This window comes from Oryctolagus cuniculus, chromosome 7, assembly GCF_964237555.1.
Source record: "Oryctolagus cuniculus chromosome 7, mOryCun1.1, whole genome shotgun sequence".
Taxonomy (NCBI): Eukaryota; Metazoa; Chordata; class Mammalia; order Lagomorpha; family Leporidae; genus Oryctolagus; species Oryctolagus cuniculus.
The window spans coordinates 46,495,019-46,511,913 of NC_091438.1; the positions used below are offsets into that span (position 1 = coordinate 46,495,019).

General features: G+C 51.0%; 1 protein-coding gene across 2 annotated transcripts in view; it reads right to left on the reverse strand.

Annotated features, from left to right (window-relative positions):
- Window positions 1–2,221: 2,221 nt before the first annotated feature.
- TUFT1 (tuftelin 1) overlaps window positions 2,222–16,895 on the reverse strand; it is a 53,305-nt gene continuing 38,631 nt past the window's right edge. For both annotated transcript variants that reach the window (XM_002715358.5, XM_008264449.4), the window contains 6 exons: window positions 14,152–14,280; window positions 13,482–13,576; window positions 6,426–6,531; window positions 5,194–5,277; window positions 4,305–4,405; window positions 2,222–3,692 (listed from right to left, as the gene is read on the reverse strand). In XM_002715358.5, the coding sequence (XP_002715404.1) occupies window positions 3,629–3,692; window positions 4,305–4,405; window positions 5,194–5,277; window positions 6,426–6,531; window positions 13,482–13,576; window positions 14,152–14,280 (579 nt within the window). In that variant the 3' untranslated portion in view covers window positions 2,222–3,628. The remainder of the gene's footprint in view (window positions 3,693–4,304; window positions 4,406–5,193; window positions 5,278–6,425; window positions 6,532–13,481; window positions 13,577–14,151; window positions 14,281–16,895) is intronic.

Below are 16,895 nucleotides of genomic sequence, written 5' to 3' on the forward strand. Positions count from 1 at the left end.
GTAGCAGGCCAGCTCGAATCCAAACACAGAGAGATATAAAACAGACAGAAAGGTTACAAAGCTCCCACAGGCATAGGCAAGTTTGGGCCTGGAATCCCAGTGAGAGGGAGGAAAGAGCTGGGCACGCAATCAGGCCCAAGTGGTAGATTAAGTCATGAGGACTCCTGGCTTCCTTTGTCCTGCGGTATGAAACCCGGCCACCAAAACCCCGTCAGGACGTTCATTACCCTGGCATGAGCTCTCCCTGGTCCCAGGTCCCAGAGGGTGCCAGGGGAAGAGGATTTTGGCAGAAAAGTCACAGGCACTGTAGAGTTCAAAGTCGCTCTCACTGCCAACCCACAGAACATGCTAAACCAGAAATTACTCACCTTTAAGGAACACCTCTTTCATCCTCAGCCTGGAGAAAGAGGGGCTAGCAAATATTTAGGTCTCTGGCATTTGAATTTCAAGGGTATGGAGCTTAGAACTGGGACAGGCAAGACGGAAAACAATTTCTCCTTGCACAGCTCAAGTTCCACACCGGGGCATGGAAAAGAGGCCAAGGGCCCTAGGCAAGCGTCTGCTGGGGGGTCGCAGCCTGAGCGAGCTCAGGCCAAGCCCAGATCGCCCGACTCTGAGGAAGGAGGGAGCACAGGGGGTGGTTGGAGGCCCCCCGAGAGGAGGGAGCTCTGCTTTCCAAGGCAAAGCGCGCGCCCCTCCCCTCCTCGGTCAGCACAGAGCGTCTTTCCAAAGTGGAAACATCTCGCAGTGAAAGGTCCTTTGGAGCAGAGGTGGAAGCGATCCAATCTGTTTTTGGCCTTAGAAACTTAGTCTCAAAACAGCTCCCGGGAACCATTTGGTCCCAGTGCCACGTCACTGCTGGGCTAGTTTCTGCGCAGGAACCAATGAAGGCAGCTGTCCAGGAGGCAAGGAGGCCGCTGCGGCTTTGCTCCCCTCGTCGGGCCAACGCTCTGCTGCGTGTCCGGGCAGCTCTACATGGCCAGCTCACAGACGTGGGCCTGCGTGGCTGAGGTCCCGGGGAGCCGACACAACCCTCCTTCCAGCAAGCATGAGAGCAGCGCAGAGGAGCTGGCCTCGCAGGGACAAAACACACGACCAGGCTGGGGAAGCCAGGCCCTGTGTGCTGTCCCCCTCCTCCATCTCTAATTGAAGACATGGTCAAGATGTCAGCTGCTTGTTCCCCAGTGACTTCGCGTCCCAGGGAGCTCCTTCACCCCTGGGCCGGGCCCCTGTTCCTTTTGGCAGTGGCATAATTGAACTCTGGGAAACAGAACCAGAGGCATTTGTTTGTCCAAAGCATTTCTTGGAACCAGGGTCCCAGGCTCGGGAAAGCCTCCAGACCATCTCACTACCTCCACCCCAAGTCTCCGCCACCCCTCCATTCCTCCCCCCGCCCCAAGCCCAGGAGGCCCCACAGCACAGCCTCCCACTCCCAGGCTCCTGCAGCCTAGCCAGTGTTCTTGGCACCTGAGCCAACCCCACCCTCCTTCCATCCTGCCAACAAGCAGTCTAGATCTCCCCAGGCCAAGGGAGCCTGCCAAGCGAGCAAGGAGGGGATCCCAGTGACAAATCCCAAAGACAAATCCAGGTCCAGAGCGGAAGGAGGGCCTCGATGCATCGTGAAGCCCGCAGTGCGCATGAGCCGAGCAGCAGCAGGGGGATGACAACGGATACGAGAAAGCGCCACGCTTAACTGGAGAGGAACTAGGAAGCAAGCAGGGCCGGGGCTGAGGGGCTGCCTCGCCGTTGGCCCGGGAAGGTCGTGCAGATCAGCTCCTCCTCCTCTGGCTCTGGAGTCAACTGCCTTCTTGGCAGAAAGGAAAAGGGGGAAAAAACCCTCACTGCACTCATTGAATGACGCCTGGAGAGTCAGAGACTAGATCCTTGAACCGGCACAGTCAGCACTCCAGTGCCTTTCATCCCTGCCAAGGGCGCGAGTTACACCCCTCCAGTGCAGACTGGCACCTCCCCACGGGGTCACGGGACCTCTGCCCTTTACAAATGAAGACACTCCCCCAGGCAGGGCTGGAGCTCAAGGCAGGGGCCACCTCCTACCACAGGGACTCAGTTCACGGAGCTGTGCTGCTCCTGACCGCCCGGAACGCCACCAAGGCCTCCTATCACGGTGGCCCATGCCTCCCAGATGTGGCCAATCAGGAGGCTCCACTCAAATTACGTTTTTTCATCCTCCCCAAAAGTGAAAGGAAAGCAGGCCAGGAGGTCAGAGAGACACATAATCATAATTTATTAAATCCACCATACAAAGAGCGGCCAGAGAACACATCAGGACCAGAAGGGGTGAGGAGGCCATCTGGTCTGACTGCCCCAAGTGCGAGAAGGGCAGCGTGGACGAGGCCAGGACGAGAGTCCAGTCCTGATACCCAGAAACGCACGGACCCGAGGCTTCTGGTTGTGAGCCAAGGAGAGCCTGAACACTTAATCCATGATTATTTCTAATCCCTCTGCTTCCTTTGGTACCACACTCTGATGCTTATCTACTTCTTGAGGCTGCAGGAAGAGCCCTAAAGAAAACCTGACGAGCTACAGTATAAAGAGCCCCTTTCGAAGGCGAGTTCACAGGGCTCAGGGGAAGAACCCAGCCCTGGCCCCGGCACGAGAGGTCCGACTGCCCTCTTCCCCCAAACAACACACCCTCAGACCCCACTGCCCAGGGCACTGCACCTGCCCTTCCGAGGCACACAGCAAGTCTCGGGCAGGAAGGGGGAAGCAGCAGGTAGAGGAAAGGGAGAGAAAGATGCATCACGAAGTTGCTCTGAAGTCAAGTTCAACGGAAACACTTTTCCCAGAGTCGGGCAAACCTGTGGGGCTCTGCTGGGAGCCCTCTAGAGATGAAAGCAAAACACCAATAACTTAGCAAAATAAATACACTGAGGGTTCTCCCAGGACTCAGGAGACCCACTGGAAAGGTTCTAGGCTCTGGGACAAGAAGGCTGAGGTTGTGCCTTGTGAGGCACCTTAGGGGAAAACCCTATGAGATTCTAGAAGCTTCCATGGCAAAGAGAAGTCACACCTGACTATCTGTGGCCCTGGAGAGTCTTTCTGCTAAAAGCTGTTCCCTGAATGCACATCCCCTTCTCCCCAGAAGGACGAGGCCGTGCAGTCCAAGTTCAGGTTCAGGTTCACGGACTGACCAGGCCTCAACGGGAAGCCCTTATTGACTGCCCACAGGAGGCCCAGGTCAGCACAGGCAGAGGGTGGAGCAGGGAGAAAAACAGCCCATGGCTAAGAACCGAGCCGTCTGCAGAAGGAACTTCATTCCCCTAGGACACACTGGCATCCCCCTGGACATCCGTGCCAATCTCACCCCTCCAGCTCTGACGAGGGCCTGCCTCTCAGGCAGCTGGACTCCCCCATGCAACATAAGAGAGGCTCTGCCACAGGGAGAAGAGTGGACGATGGGAATCAGGATGCTGCCCTGGCTCCTGCTGGCAGATCCGGCCTCCCACAGGGCCACAGTGTCCAGAGGAGGTGCTCGTGCTCCGTCTGCCCAGCAGAGGCCGCAAGCCCTGGGTGCAGCCGGGAACAGCGAGGAAGTTAAAGTCAGTGCTAACAGCCTACAGGGGTGGTGGGCTCTCCCCAGCAACTGCGGCGTCCGTCTCCCGGCAGCTCAGGTTTCCACCACGCGGATGAGAGGCATGGGCTTGGGGCTGGGGGGCTTGGATATCCTGACGCTGGAAAGGAAGGTGGAAGGATTGAGTGCTGTGGTGTCGCCCTCCCTTCCCACAGCCTCCCCTCCACACCTGCCTTTGGAATCTCACACGTCAGTGCCAGCTGGCCTCCAGGCCCTGGAGCAGCAATAGCCAGGGACAACTAAGAGAAGCCTGGGGAGCGGGGATGGACACTTGTGTCTGGTGGCAGGGGTGGTGAAAAGGAAGGGGCAGTTAAGTAACCAAGAGTGCACAGAGCTGTGATTCTTGACCTTTTCCAAGTTTTTGTGCCTTCTGTGAGTCTCCTGGAAGCAACAGAACCTCTCTCTAAGGATGGGCAATACATACACACACATTTATGTAATATGCATGTAGTACAAAATGCAGTGTGCATGTAATTTCAGGCCAGTCATACAGCTCTATGAGCCATTCACGGGGCCCCCTCGAGCTCATGGTTATCAGGCTCTACTCTCGGTGAGAAAATGGTTCTGGGGGAGAAAGGGTCAGACTGCAGCTCGGGAAAGGCCAGCTGGGTTTCAAAGAGCCCCGCCCTTAGTTTAGCATGAAAGGTTTCACAAGCTCTGTCTCTCCCCCCTGCCCCTCCTACCTGGGACCACTCGATACAGGTACACTCACCTGCCCAGGTTCTCTGTCTTGGCCCGGGTCTGGGTGCTGAAGTTGCCATGACTGACTTGTTTTTCTATGAGGTGTTCTATCCGGTCATGCATCTCTAAATTCTGAAACACAGGGTTAGGAGGGGCCTTATTCCAGCCTGCCCACCTGTCACGTTTAGCTGGCTCCCTCCAGGCTCTCCAGCTGTGTATGCCGCTCTTGCTCCCACCATCCGGGTGCCCTCTCCCCTCGTTTTCATCACGACAGACTGCTTGCTTGCTCTCTTTCTCCAATCCCTACTCCTCAACAACTCTGGGTAACACTGATCATTTCCCATATATAATTTCTTGTCATCGGCTGAGCTATCCACTTGCCTTGGTCAATATGCTATTGTATAAAGCATCCTTAGGTCTTCCTTTCTTTCTTTTTTTAATGTGTGCTATCGCTAACCCTGGACTGCAAACTCCCTGAAGATAAGCAACCCTGTTTCTCCTTTATCTCCTGCACTGCAAGGGGTCTTTGCACGCATTCTCTGCACAGTCATTGGGCAGGAATGCCCTGCAGCAGAGTGGACCTTAGACCAGGCAGACAACTCATTAGCTAACCGTGCCCATCCCCGTGGCCATCACGCCGCCTCCTGCTCCAAAGTCCCCAGCCCCCTTGTCAGCCAGCTCCTGGGCAAAGCTCTCCCTCAGGTCAGAACGCAGAGCTGGCCTCTGTGCTGCCCAGGTATGCGGCTTGCACCAGGATGACCCGGGCAGGTTTCACCATTGTTAGCAACTCCCTGGGGTTCTCAGAAAATGTTTACCCAGCCGAAGCGAGTATCAAACAACTATCCCAGAGCCTGCCTCCCGAGCAGCAGCAGGATCAAGACACCCTCTGCCCGCCAGGACTCCCCCTCCAGCACACACACCTCTGCCTCCAGGTAGGCGACTTTCTCCTTGAGCTCCTGGATGGTGGTGTCCTTGGACTGGATCACAGCTTTTGAATTCTGGAGCTGCAAAAATGTAGTAGGAGATGCTGGCGCTCATTCTGCAGTGGCTCATTGCACACTGGCCAAGCTTTGCCCCAGCTGCTGGGGAAGCGGTTGGCGAAAGGTAGCACCTGCAACTCTCAGGGACCTGATGAGCTTTTCTACGGAAGCTTCACTTTTTTTTTTTTTTTTTTAATTTATTTGAAAGGCAGAGTTATAGAGAGACAGAGGGAGAGAAAGACAGACAGACACGGATTTTCTATCCATTGGTTCACTGCCCAAGTGGCCACAATGGCTAGGGCTGGGCCAAGATAAAGCCAGGAGCCTGGAGCCTGGAGCCTCTCCCACGTGGATGCAGGGGCCCAAGCACTTTGGGCCACCTTCTGCTCTGCTGCTTTCCCAGGCACGTTAGCAGGGAGCTGGAGCAGAAGTGGGGTAGCCAGGTCTTGAACCAGAACTCATATGGGATGGCGGCATTGCAGGTGATGGCGTAACCTGCTACGCCACAGTGCCAGCCCCAGAAGCTTCACTTGAACTAATATTAAACTCTGGATTGTCCTGGGGCTGGGGTGGGGAAGGGTGAGGAGAACACCACCTTGAACATCCAAAATACATAATGGATGATCCAAAACCATTGCAGTCGGCTTAAGAAAATACAAATTATTTATTGATTCAAGAAATATCAAATGTGGACTCTATGACAGATCCCACTGTAGAGAATGGGAATGAGCAGTAAAAAAAACAGATAGAAATGGGACTGACATGAAGCAACAGGCCCTTCCCATAGTGGGCCTTACATTCTCCAAACAGTTCTGCAGACCGGCACATCCTGAGTCTCCTATCCTAAAGCTCAGGCGCGAAAAGTCAGGACACCTGCTACGCGGCACAAAGACCGATAATCTGCGCCTCAATAATTCATTCACCAACACTCGCCACAGAGTCTGCAGGAGACTAATCTCTTCCTTCCTTTTCCATTGGCAAGTAAACGCCAAAAAGAGTGGGAGAAAGATGGGAGATAAGCAAATCCCCTAAGCAAAGACCCCTAGTATTTGGTAACTGCAAATGTTTTCCAGGAGACACGAGGCTCTAAGCTAAGCTCCTCAGGAGGACAGATAAGTGAGGCATGGACCTGGGCTAACAACCCGGGCCGGCTGAGAGCCCACGCTGCTCACCTGCTCTATCATCTGCCGGACCTTCCGCTGCTGGCTCTTGAGCATGTCATCCAGGTGGTGGATCTTCTCCCGTAGCCCAGCGACTTCCTTTTCCAGGCTGGCAGCCCTGGGGAGAGAACCAGGGGGCTGAGGCCACACCAGTCACAGCAGGGCCCCGGGCATGGGAGGGTCTCACCAGGGGTGACTCCCTCAGCACGACTCTCCAGGGGACCTCAGAGCATCCTGAGATCATCTAGTGCAAAGAAGGAAACCAAGGCTCTAGAGGGTAAATCAGAACCAGTGGGTGGTGGTTCCAGGGGTCTGAATCATCAAGGCAAGACTTCCTCAGTAATAAAGTTACCAGAAAGAGGGCTGCTGCCTGTGTGATGAGCTCATTACCTGAAAAATTCCAGAAGAAGCTGGGATTGCTACCTCCAACACCATCGAGACGCTGCAGGCATTTTACAATGATGGGGAAGGAGACAGGATTTGAGGAGCCCTAAAGCTTCTTCACACAGTTCTGTTTCTAAGTCTCCTGATTCTCAAACCACTGCTGCTTCCTTGCATCTTCCAAGCAAACTGAGCCAAGATACCCAATGGCCAGTGTGACATAACACAACGTGGGTATTTGGTCCCTGTCCCAGTTTCCAACACACAGCTTCTAAGACCCTTGCAAACTCTTGGGTTCAGGGGTGACAGAAGGGGTTCAGAGAGCATCCAGGCTGGTGAATGCGTCCGCATGCCAAGGGAGTGGCACACCCCAACTCCACGGCACAGAAGCTCCTGCACCCTTCTGCACCTGGTCCTATGTAGCCCTTCATCTGTTCACCTGAATTCTTTAGGATTTTTTAATAATGAACCAGTAATAGTAAATAAAGTATTCCCTGGGACCTAGAAGCCATTAGAGCAAATTACCAAACCTGAGTAGGAGGCTGTGGGAACCCCCGGTTTGCAGCCAGTTGGACAGCGGTGCAGGTACCCCTCGACCCAGTACTTAACAACTTGTGTCTGATATGGGAACGGTCTCTGAGTAGTCTCAGGACTGAACCAAATTGTAGGATACCAGTTGATGGCAATAGAGAATTATTTTTTAAAATTAATTTATTTAAAGATTTATTTATTTGAAAGCCAGAGTTACAGTGAGAGAGGGAGAGACAGAGAGAGAGAGGGGAGAGGGATCCTCCATCTGCTGGCCCACTCCCCAGATGGCCGCCCATGTGGGTGGCAGGGGCACAAGCACTTGGGCCATCCTCTGCTGCTTTCCCAGGCACATTAGCAGGGAGCTGGATTGGAAGTGGAGCAGCCAGGACTTGAACTGGTGCCCATATGGGATGCTGGCACTGCAGATGGTAGTTTAAACTGCTGAGTCCAGTGCCAGTCCGAAAGATTGTTTGGTGTGGAAAAGCCACACATTTGGTGTCAGAGGAGCTGGAGTAGAGGACACTTTTCCTTTGGGAGGGATTCCAGGAGTTTGGACCCGGGGAAAACTGCTGGTACCAACCTTTCCACAGCTCTGCCTGGAAGATGACAACTGAACTGAAAGAGGATGGGTGGGGCTGGGGTGCAGTGGGCTACCATTTAATCTGAGCCACCTCATATACTCCCAGAACTTCAAACATGCTGTTTCTGGGGCTGGGGCTGCGGTATAGTGGCTGAGGCTCCTCCTGCAGCACCGGCATCCCACATGGGCACCAGTTCATGTCCCGGCTGCTCCTCTTCCAATCCAGCTCCCTGCTGATGGCCTGAGAAAGCAGTAGAAGATGGCCCAAGTCCTTGGGCCCCTATACCTGCGTGGGAGACCCAGAAGAAGCTCCTGGCTCCTGGCTTCAGACTGGCCCAGCTCCAGCCATTAGGGCCATTTGGGGGAGTGAACCAGCGGATGGAAGACAGGACTCTCTCTCTCCCTCTCTCTGTTACTATGCTTCTCAAGTAAATAAATCGTAAGAAAAAAAAGTATTTATGATGCATAGCTGTCAGCTGGCAGTCCCAAGCCTGGGTTCCGGATTATCTAGTCCTTTTTGTCTCCCTTGCTCCTCCCCTTGCTCTGCCACGAGTACCTCCTCCACCACAGAGGAAGAAGGGGCGGTGAGCAAGGTCCTTCCCCGCACTCAGGTGGTGCGGGGGTTGGTTTCAGGTCTGCTCACCCTGTGGATACAGAAATCCACCTGTGCACAAGTCCAGTGCCCACAACAGCCTGCGCTGGGCCAAGCTGAAGTCAGGAGCCCAGAATTCCACCTGGGCCTCCCACGTGGGTGGCAGGGTCCTAAGCAGTTGGGCGGTCATCTGTTGCCAACCAGGGTGCACATTAGCAGGAAGCTGGATTCAAAGGGGAGTAGTGGGGACTTGAACTGGCACTCTGACATGGGAGGCAGGTGTCCCAAGCAGCTTAACTGGCTGCACCACGGTGCTCTCCCTCCTCTTATATGTGAATCATCTCTAGACTACTTGTGTTAGCTAATACGGTGCAATTGCTATGTAAAGCGTTGTTAGGTTGTATCATTTAGAGCATCATGACAAGAAAAAGAAGTCTGTGCACATTTGGTCAGACGTAATTTTTTGTTTTCCAAATATTTGATTCTCAGTTGGCTGGATGAATCTGTGGATACAGAACCCACAGATATGGCGGGCCAAGTGGAACTTAAAAGTGATTCTGCTATGACGTCAGATCAGAAAGAGAGCTCTCCTAAGATGTCGGCACCTTTCTTTCATGCCTGGCAGGTCAAATCCAGGTTCTCCTAAAAGACAGAACACACCCCAGCAGAGGGCTCCTGACAGGCAAGGACTGTGCCTGTTAACCCAGCAATTCCTTAGATGGCCCATCAGGTAATGGCTGTTGAACTAAAAAAAAGAAAGTTCAACTTATGCATTCAGTGGAGATTAGACCCCATATGCTGATGTTAAATTTGGTTTACCACTGGAGGACTTTTTTATTAGTGGCCAACAGCATAAAGAATTTCCAAATTCCTGAGGAGCCAGCAGGTGCCATTTTTTTTTTCCTGCAGGTTTCACTGGTCTGGGGCCTCTGACCCCTGCTGGCCACAAGGAATCGGCATGACTCTAACTGTGGAAGTGAAAAGGAGTATAGTGCTTCTCAGCTTCTACCTGAATCACTTCAGGAAAAGGAGGATCAGCGTCTCGCAGGCAACCCACACTGAGTTCCCACCGGCCCACTTGAGGTCGCCAGTGGGTGTCACCCACAGGTAGATTAGAGTCGGGATTTTTGGTAGGGGGAGGGCTTGGGGTGGAAACTGGGGTAATATGATGGTATTTTTTTTACATGATTGAGGTTTTATATTTTTTCCCCAGAAACCTTTTATTTAAGGAATACATACTTCATGATTTTCATAAATACAATTTTAGGAATATAGTGATTCTTCCCACCATACCCACCCTACCACCTACACTCCCACCCCTCTTCCTCCTTCCTCTCCTATTCCCATTCTTATTTTTTACTAAGATCTATTTTTAATTAACTTTATACACATACGATTAACCCTATACTAAGTAAAGAGTTCCACAAATTGTATGAAAAAAAAAAAAAACTGTTCCTCAACAATCAAGACAAGGGCTGTTCAAAGTCATTGCTTCTTGAAGTGTTAATTTGACTTCCACAATTTACTTTTGGGGTGTTCTATTAGTTATCACAGATCAGGGAGAACATATGATATTTGTCCTTTTGGGACTGGCTTATTTCACTAAGTATGTTTTCCAGTTTCATCCATTTTTTTGTTGCCAAAAAAAAGGATTTCGTCATATTTTTTTTTTAGTGCTATGTAGTATTCCGTGGTATCTACATACCATGATTTCTTTATGCAGTCTTCAGTTGACAGGCATTTGGGTTGATTCCATATCTTAGCTATTGTGAGCTGCAGTAAATAGGGGGTGCAGATAGCTCTTTCGTATGCTGATTTCATTTCCCTTGGGTAAATTTATAAGAGTGGGATGGCTGGGTCATATGGTAGGTCTATATTCAGATTTCTGAGGTGTCTCCATACTGTCTTTACCAGTTTACATTCCCACCAACAGTGGATTAGGGTATCAAAAAACACCACATCCTCGCCAGCATTTATTGTTTGTTGACTTCTGTATGAAAGCCATTCTCATAGGGTGTGTGTATCTGTGTGTGTGTATGTGGCAAAACCTCATTGTGGGCCGGTGCCATGGCTTAATAGCCTAATCCTCTGCCTGCGGCACCAGCACACTGGGTTCTAGTCCCAGTCAGGGTGCCAGATTCTGTCCCGGTTGCCCCTCTTCCAGTCCAGCTCTCTGCTGTGGCCCGGAATTGCAGTGGAGGATGGCCCAAGTGCTTGGGCCCTGCATCTGCATGGGAGACCAGGAGAAGCACCTGGCTCCTGACTTCGGATCAGCGCAGTGTGCCGGCCACAGTGCGCCAGCTGCAGCGGCCATTAGAAGGTGAACCAACAGTAAAGGAAGACCTTTCTCTCTGTCTCTCTCACTGTCCACTCTGTCTGTCAAAAATAATAAAAATTAAAAAAAAAAACCTCATTGTGGCTTTGATTTGCATTTCCTAAGGGCTAGTGATCATGAGCATTTTTTCATGTCTCTGTTGGCCATTTGGATATCCTCTTCTGAAAAATGCCAGCTTAAGCCCTTTGCCCATTTCTTGACTGGATTGTTTGCTTTGTTGTTGAGTTTCTTGATCTCTTTATATATATATATATATATATATATATATATATATATATATATATTCTGGTTATTAACCCTCTATCAATTGCATAGTTTGCAAATAATTTCTCCCATTCTGTCATTGCCTCTTCACTTTGCTGAGTGTTTCTTTTGCAGAGCAGAAGCTTCTCACTTTGATGTAATCCCATTTGTCAATTTTGGCTTTGGTTACCTGTGCCTCTGGGATCTTTTCCAAGAACTCTTTGCCTAGGCCAATGCCTTTCAGGTTTTCCACAATTTTCTCTAATAATTTGATAGTATTGGGTAATTTATTTAGGTCTTTAATCCATTTTGAGTGATGTTTGTGTAAGGTGTTAGGTAGGGGTCTTGCTTCATACTTCTGCATGTGGAGATCCAGTTTTCCCAGAACCATTTGCTGAAGAGACTGTCCTTGCTCCAGGGATTGATTTTAGCTCCTTTGTCAAAAATAAGTTGGTTGTAGATGTTTGGGTTGATTTCTATTCTGTTCTATTGGTCTATTCATCTGTTTTTGTACCAGTACCAGGCTGCCCTGTAGTATGTCTTGAAATATGATATTGTTATGCCTCTGGCTTTGTTTTTGTTATTTAAAGTTGCTTTAGGTATTTGGCATCTCTTACATTTCCATATGAATTTCAGCATCATTTTTTCTAGATCTGAGAATGTCCTGGGTATTTTGATTGGTATCGCACTGAATCTGTAAATTCCTTTAGGTAGTATGGACATTTTGATGATATTGATTCTTCCAATCCATGAACATGGAAGATTTTTCTTTTCTTTTTTTTTTTTTTGTATCTTCTATTTCTTTAATATTTTGCAATTCTCACTGTAGAGATCTTTGACCTCTTTTGTTAAATTTATTCCAAGGTATTTGATTTTTCTTTTGGTAGTTATTGTGAATGGGATTGATCTTAGAAGTTCATCTCAGCTATGACATTGTTTGTGTATACAAAGCTGTTGTTTTTTGTGTGTTGATTTTATATACTGCCACTTAACCAAATTCTTTCATTAGTTCCAATAGTCTCTTAGTGGAGTCTTTTGGATCCCCTAAAGCTTCCAGGACTATATTGAATAGAATGGTGAATGTGGGCTTCCTTGTCTGGTTTCAGATCTCAGTGGGAATGCATTCAACTTTTCCCCATTCTACAGGACACTGGCTGTAGATTTGTCATAAACTGTCAGGATTGTTTTGAGGAATGTTCCTTCTATACACAATTTGCTTAAAGTCTTTATCATGAAACGGTGTTATATTTTATCAGATACTTTCTCTGCATCTATTGAGATAATCATATGGTTTTTGTTCTTCAGTTTGTTAATATGATGTGTCACATTGATTAATTTGTGAATGTTGAACCATCCCTGCATACCAGGAATAAATCCAACTTGGTCTGGGTAATATTATGGCATTTCAAAAGGTTCATGGAGGGGCCAGTGCTGTGGAGTAGTCGGTAAAGCAGCTGCCTGCTGTGCAGCATCCCATTAGGGCACTGTTTCAAGTCCTGGCTGCTCCACTTCCGATCTAGCTCTCTGCTATCGCCAGGGAAAGTAGTGGAGGATGGCCCAAGTGCTTGGGTCCCTGGGCCCACATAGGAGACCTGGAGTAGGCTCTGGGTTCCTGGCTTTGGATCAGCCTAGCTCCTCTGTCTTTTTTTTTTTTTTTTTAAAGATTTATTTATTTATTTGAAAGGCAGATTTACAGAAAGGCAGAGACAGAGAGAGGTCTTCCACCCACTGGTTCACTCCCCATATGGCTGCAATGGCTGGGGTTGCACCAATCTGAAGCCAGGATCCAAGAGCTTTTTCTGGATCTCCCATACGGGTGCAGGGGCCCAAGGACTTGGGCCATCTTCTGCTGCTTTCCCAGGCCATAACAAAGAGCTGGATTGGAAGTGGAGCAGCCAGGACTCAAACTGGCACTCCTATGGTATACCAGCACTGCAGGTGGCAGCCTTAACTGCTACGCCACAGCACTGGCACCCTCTGCCTTTCAAATAAAGAAATAATAATAAAAGGTTCTTAGAAAATGGAATTAAAAGATAAGTTAATTTTGGTGCACCAAGTGTTGAAATCCCTGCCGTTTTTCCTATGTGCACTTTCCACGAACTTTGTGAAGTCCCCTCGCACATGCATGGTGGCCCTCTGGGGGAGGACAGGCTGCAACAGTGGATCTTGGCCACCCTCACCTGATATTGGCTCCAAAACCAGAAAAGCCTTCTCGCTAGGTTAGCACCCTGTGGAAAATGAGCTCCCCGGAGACGGCAGCCTCGTCCCTGGGCAGGGCTCCTACCTGAGCAAGCGCCTTGTGAGTCAGCGCTGTAAGATCTGACATCAGCACCAGCTTCCTCCCAGGCCTGGCCACCACAGGAGCTGCAGGCTGCACCCCGAGTTCACAGTGAACAGGGCCCTTACTTGTCTCGTTCCGCTTGACAGTCAGTGTTCTTGCTCCGAAGTTCCTCCAGGGCCATCTCCCCTTCCCCGACTTTTGCCAGCAAAGCCTGGTGCTCCTGGGTGGGCCAAGGGAAAGGAGATCACGGCTGAGAAGATGGCAGGAGCGTCTGGGTTTGGAGCGAGATGGGCACTCGGGCTGGGACTCAGTCCCTGCTGGGCCTGGGACAGCTGCCAAAGAGCAGCAGGCCAAGCTGGTTTGATGGGCGCCCTCCACTGTCAGGGATTGCCCTTCCCACCCTCGGCACAGACACTTCCCAGCCTCACCCAGCTGCAGGGAGGGAGGACCTGGTCCACCTGCAGGCACGGCCGCCAGGCCCTGCAAAACCAGCTCAGGTAGCTTCTTAGGAGCAGTCTGCAAAAGGCCCAAACGGGTACCTGCACGTGAACCTCAGGAGGTGGCAGTGGGCTCCACTCCGGTTAGGAGCAGACCAAAGTTAAATGGAAGACCTTTCCATTCCTTAAAGGCTAAAAGGTTTTCAAGGCGCCTTCCCTCGAGAGGCAGCTGTTGCGTGTGCCTGTGCGGAGCTGCTGGCAGGGGCAGCCTGGGCAGCTATGTTCAGCATGTGTCTCCTTCCGGGGCAGGGGCCCGGGCCCCAGTAAGCAGGACACCACCCCCCCACCCAGTAATCACCGTCTCCATCCCCAGCAAGCGCCTCTGCAGCTCTCCGATCTCTGCCTCTTTCTGCGCCACTCTGTCCTCCTCTCTCTGAAGGGCCAGGTTACTCTGTTCTGCTTCTCGCTGGTACCGGCTGAGTGTGACCTATGACACAGGATGCAGAAAAATTCAATGACGGTGGAAAAAAAGAGCTAGTGTGGACAAAAACCATAGAAAAGAACCCTGGGCTTCTGGTGGGAAAAGGAGGCAACTCTGACGAGTACGTGGTCCCCTCCCTTCCTGTGCGGGAATCCAGCAGACCAAACATTTCCAAGGTAACTGGCACATAGTTGATTACTCCACTTTAAATTTTTGCTGACCGATTTATTTATCTTCATTGTTTATTTGATAGCAGAGAGACAGAGAGATGAACAGAAAGAGATCTTCCATCCACTGGTTCACTCCTCAAATGCCTGCAACAGCCAGGGCTTGACCAAGCTGAAGTCAGGAGTCTGAAACTCCATCTGAGTCTCTCATGTGGGTGGCAGAGACCCAGGTGCTTGAGCCACCATCTGCTCCCTCCCAGGATGCTTATTAGCAGGAAGCTGGATTGAAATTGGAGGCGGCACTCGAACCCAGGTCCTCTGACATGGGACGTGGCGATCTAACCACTGCGCCAAATGCCCACCCTGCTTGCTCCACTTTGGAAGCCACCAGCACTGCTTTTCGGTTGGGCTGGCTGACTTCAACCCTGCCTGAATCCTCCAGTGCCACTCACGCTCAGCCCAGGTTGTGGCTTTCCTAATGGTGCAGCAGTAAGCAGTTGATGAAGAGATACGGCCTTCCTCCCCCTTCCTCTTGTTTTCCCTACTCCTCCTCACTTTCTTGAGAGCCCACATACAAAGGCCAAAGGGGCACCCGGCAGAGCTACTGAGCCCTAGGAAGAATTTGTCTTTTATCAAAGCTAAGAGACCACTTTGGAAAGGAAGTTGAGAACCTGAACATGAGAAAGTCAAGTTAAGAACTTGCCTCACTCCTTTCTCCCACCTACCTTGGGACCACTCCTACTAATTCTTCAGGTCTCTTTCAGTCTCCCCTACTCCCAGGGAGCAGGGGAGCCCTGGGAGCCTTGGCAGGAACCCCCAGAGGACTCACAGCCCATCCGTCTTGCAGCACGGAGCAGATTTTGCCCAGGCACTGTGTGCAGCCAGACCAGTGCCGCCTGCCGGCTTCACTATGGCGTAGACCTTGAGTGCCATTGCATTCCAGCTGTCTGCACGGGACCGAACTCTCAGTAACTGTCAGATAGAATCACCAACGGAGCTGATGTACATCTAGTCCAGACCTTTCCTCTCACAAGCGGCTCAACTGAGCTCTTCAAGGTTTGATGGCTGGTGAATGACAGAGCCGGTCCTGGGACTCAGCCACTCGCCCTCTGTTCCAGGGCTCCCCTGCTTCCCACGCTGACTCACTGCATACAGGGCAGGAGGGTGTGTTTAGCAGTTAGGATGCCTGCAACCCACGTCGGATGTTCTAACTGTTTAACTCCTGATCCCAGCGCCCTGCGAATGCAGACCCTGTGAGAGGCAGCAGCGATGGCTCAGGTAACTGGGTCTCTGCCACTCACCAGGGAGATCTGCATTGAGTTCCTGGCTTCTGGCCCCGGCCAGTCCTGGCTATTGTGACGAGTGGATGAGGGTGCTCTCTGTCTCTGTCTCTCTAATAAATTTTAAAAAAATAATTTTTAAGCATTAAAAAATAAATTCAGGAGGGGAGCTGCACAGTGCTGTGACCCAGATGATAATCAAAGGGAAAGGAGCCACTGCTGCTGCAGAAAACTAAAAAAAAAAAAAAAAAAAAAAAAAGTGGTGGAGAAGCAGTCACTTGTGGAATGCTTAGCCAGGCCTGGGAAGCAGAAGGCAGCTGCCAGTTCGTCTAGCTCCTCCGGAAGCCAGACTCAGGGAGGAGAAGCACCACACAGGGTGGCGTGTGCCAGGACGTGTCCGCAGCAAACTCACTGCAAGTCCTCCCTGACAGCAAGCAGCCGGTCCAACAGGAAACCCACGCTAATGGCAGGTTGTTTTCATGGTAACTGACAACCCTGCCCTTCCTCTCCCACATTCAGAAAGGTGGACCGCAGAGTCCAGCTCACCAGGAGAGACAGAGAACTGCACTAAGTGACCCACGCTGGCCTGAAACGGACCAGTTCCATGGGCGGGAAGTTAAAAGCAAGGGCCCTCACTTTCTGGACATAAACACCATGGCCAGCTGACGTGTGCTCAGAACTTGTCTTAACAAAAACATGGTCCAGTGCTCGAAACCCTCTCCCTGCTCCTATCTTCCCACTCCGCCGGAGAATCATAAACCTCAGGAGAAAACAAAATAAACTCCCTTTTCACATCAGTCCCTGTAGCTCCAGCCAGTCTGGCCACCAAAGGAACTCCTTAACTGTGCGAGGGGGTGCCATCCAATCCAGCAGTGGGGACAGCCCTGTGGGCACTCCCTATGGCCGGTGGATGCGGGCCATGTTCTCTAACCATGGGGTTAAAGAGAACAACCCCTTCTGCAGATTTTTTTTTTTTTTTAAGATTTATTTACTTATTTGAGAGGCAGAAAAACAGACAATGCTCCCAGGGACTGGTCCACACTACAAATGCCCACAATGGCCAGGGCTGGGCTGAGGCCAAAGCCCGGAGCCAGGAGCCTAACCTCAGTGTTCCATGTGGGTGGCAGGAACCCAATCATTCGAGCCATCCTTGCTGCTCCCCAGGGTTTGCGGT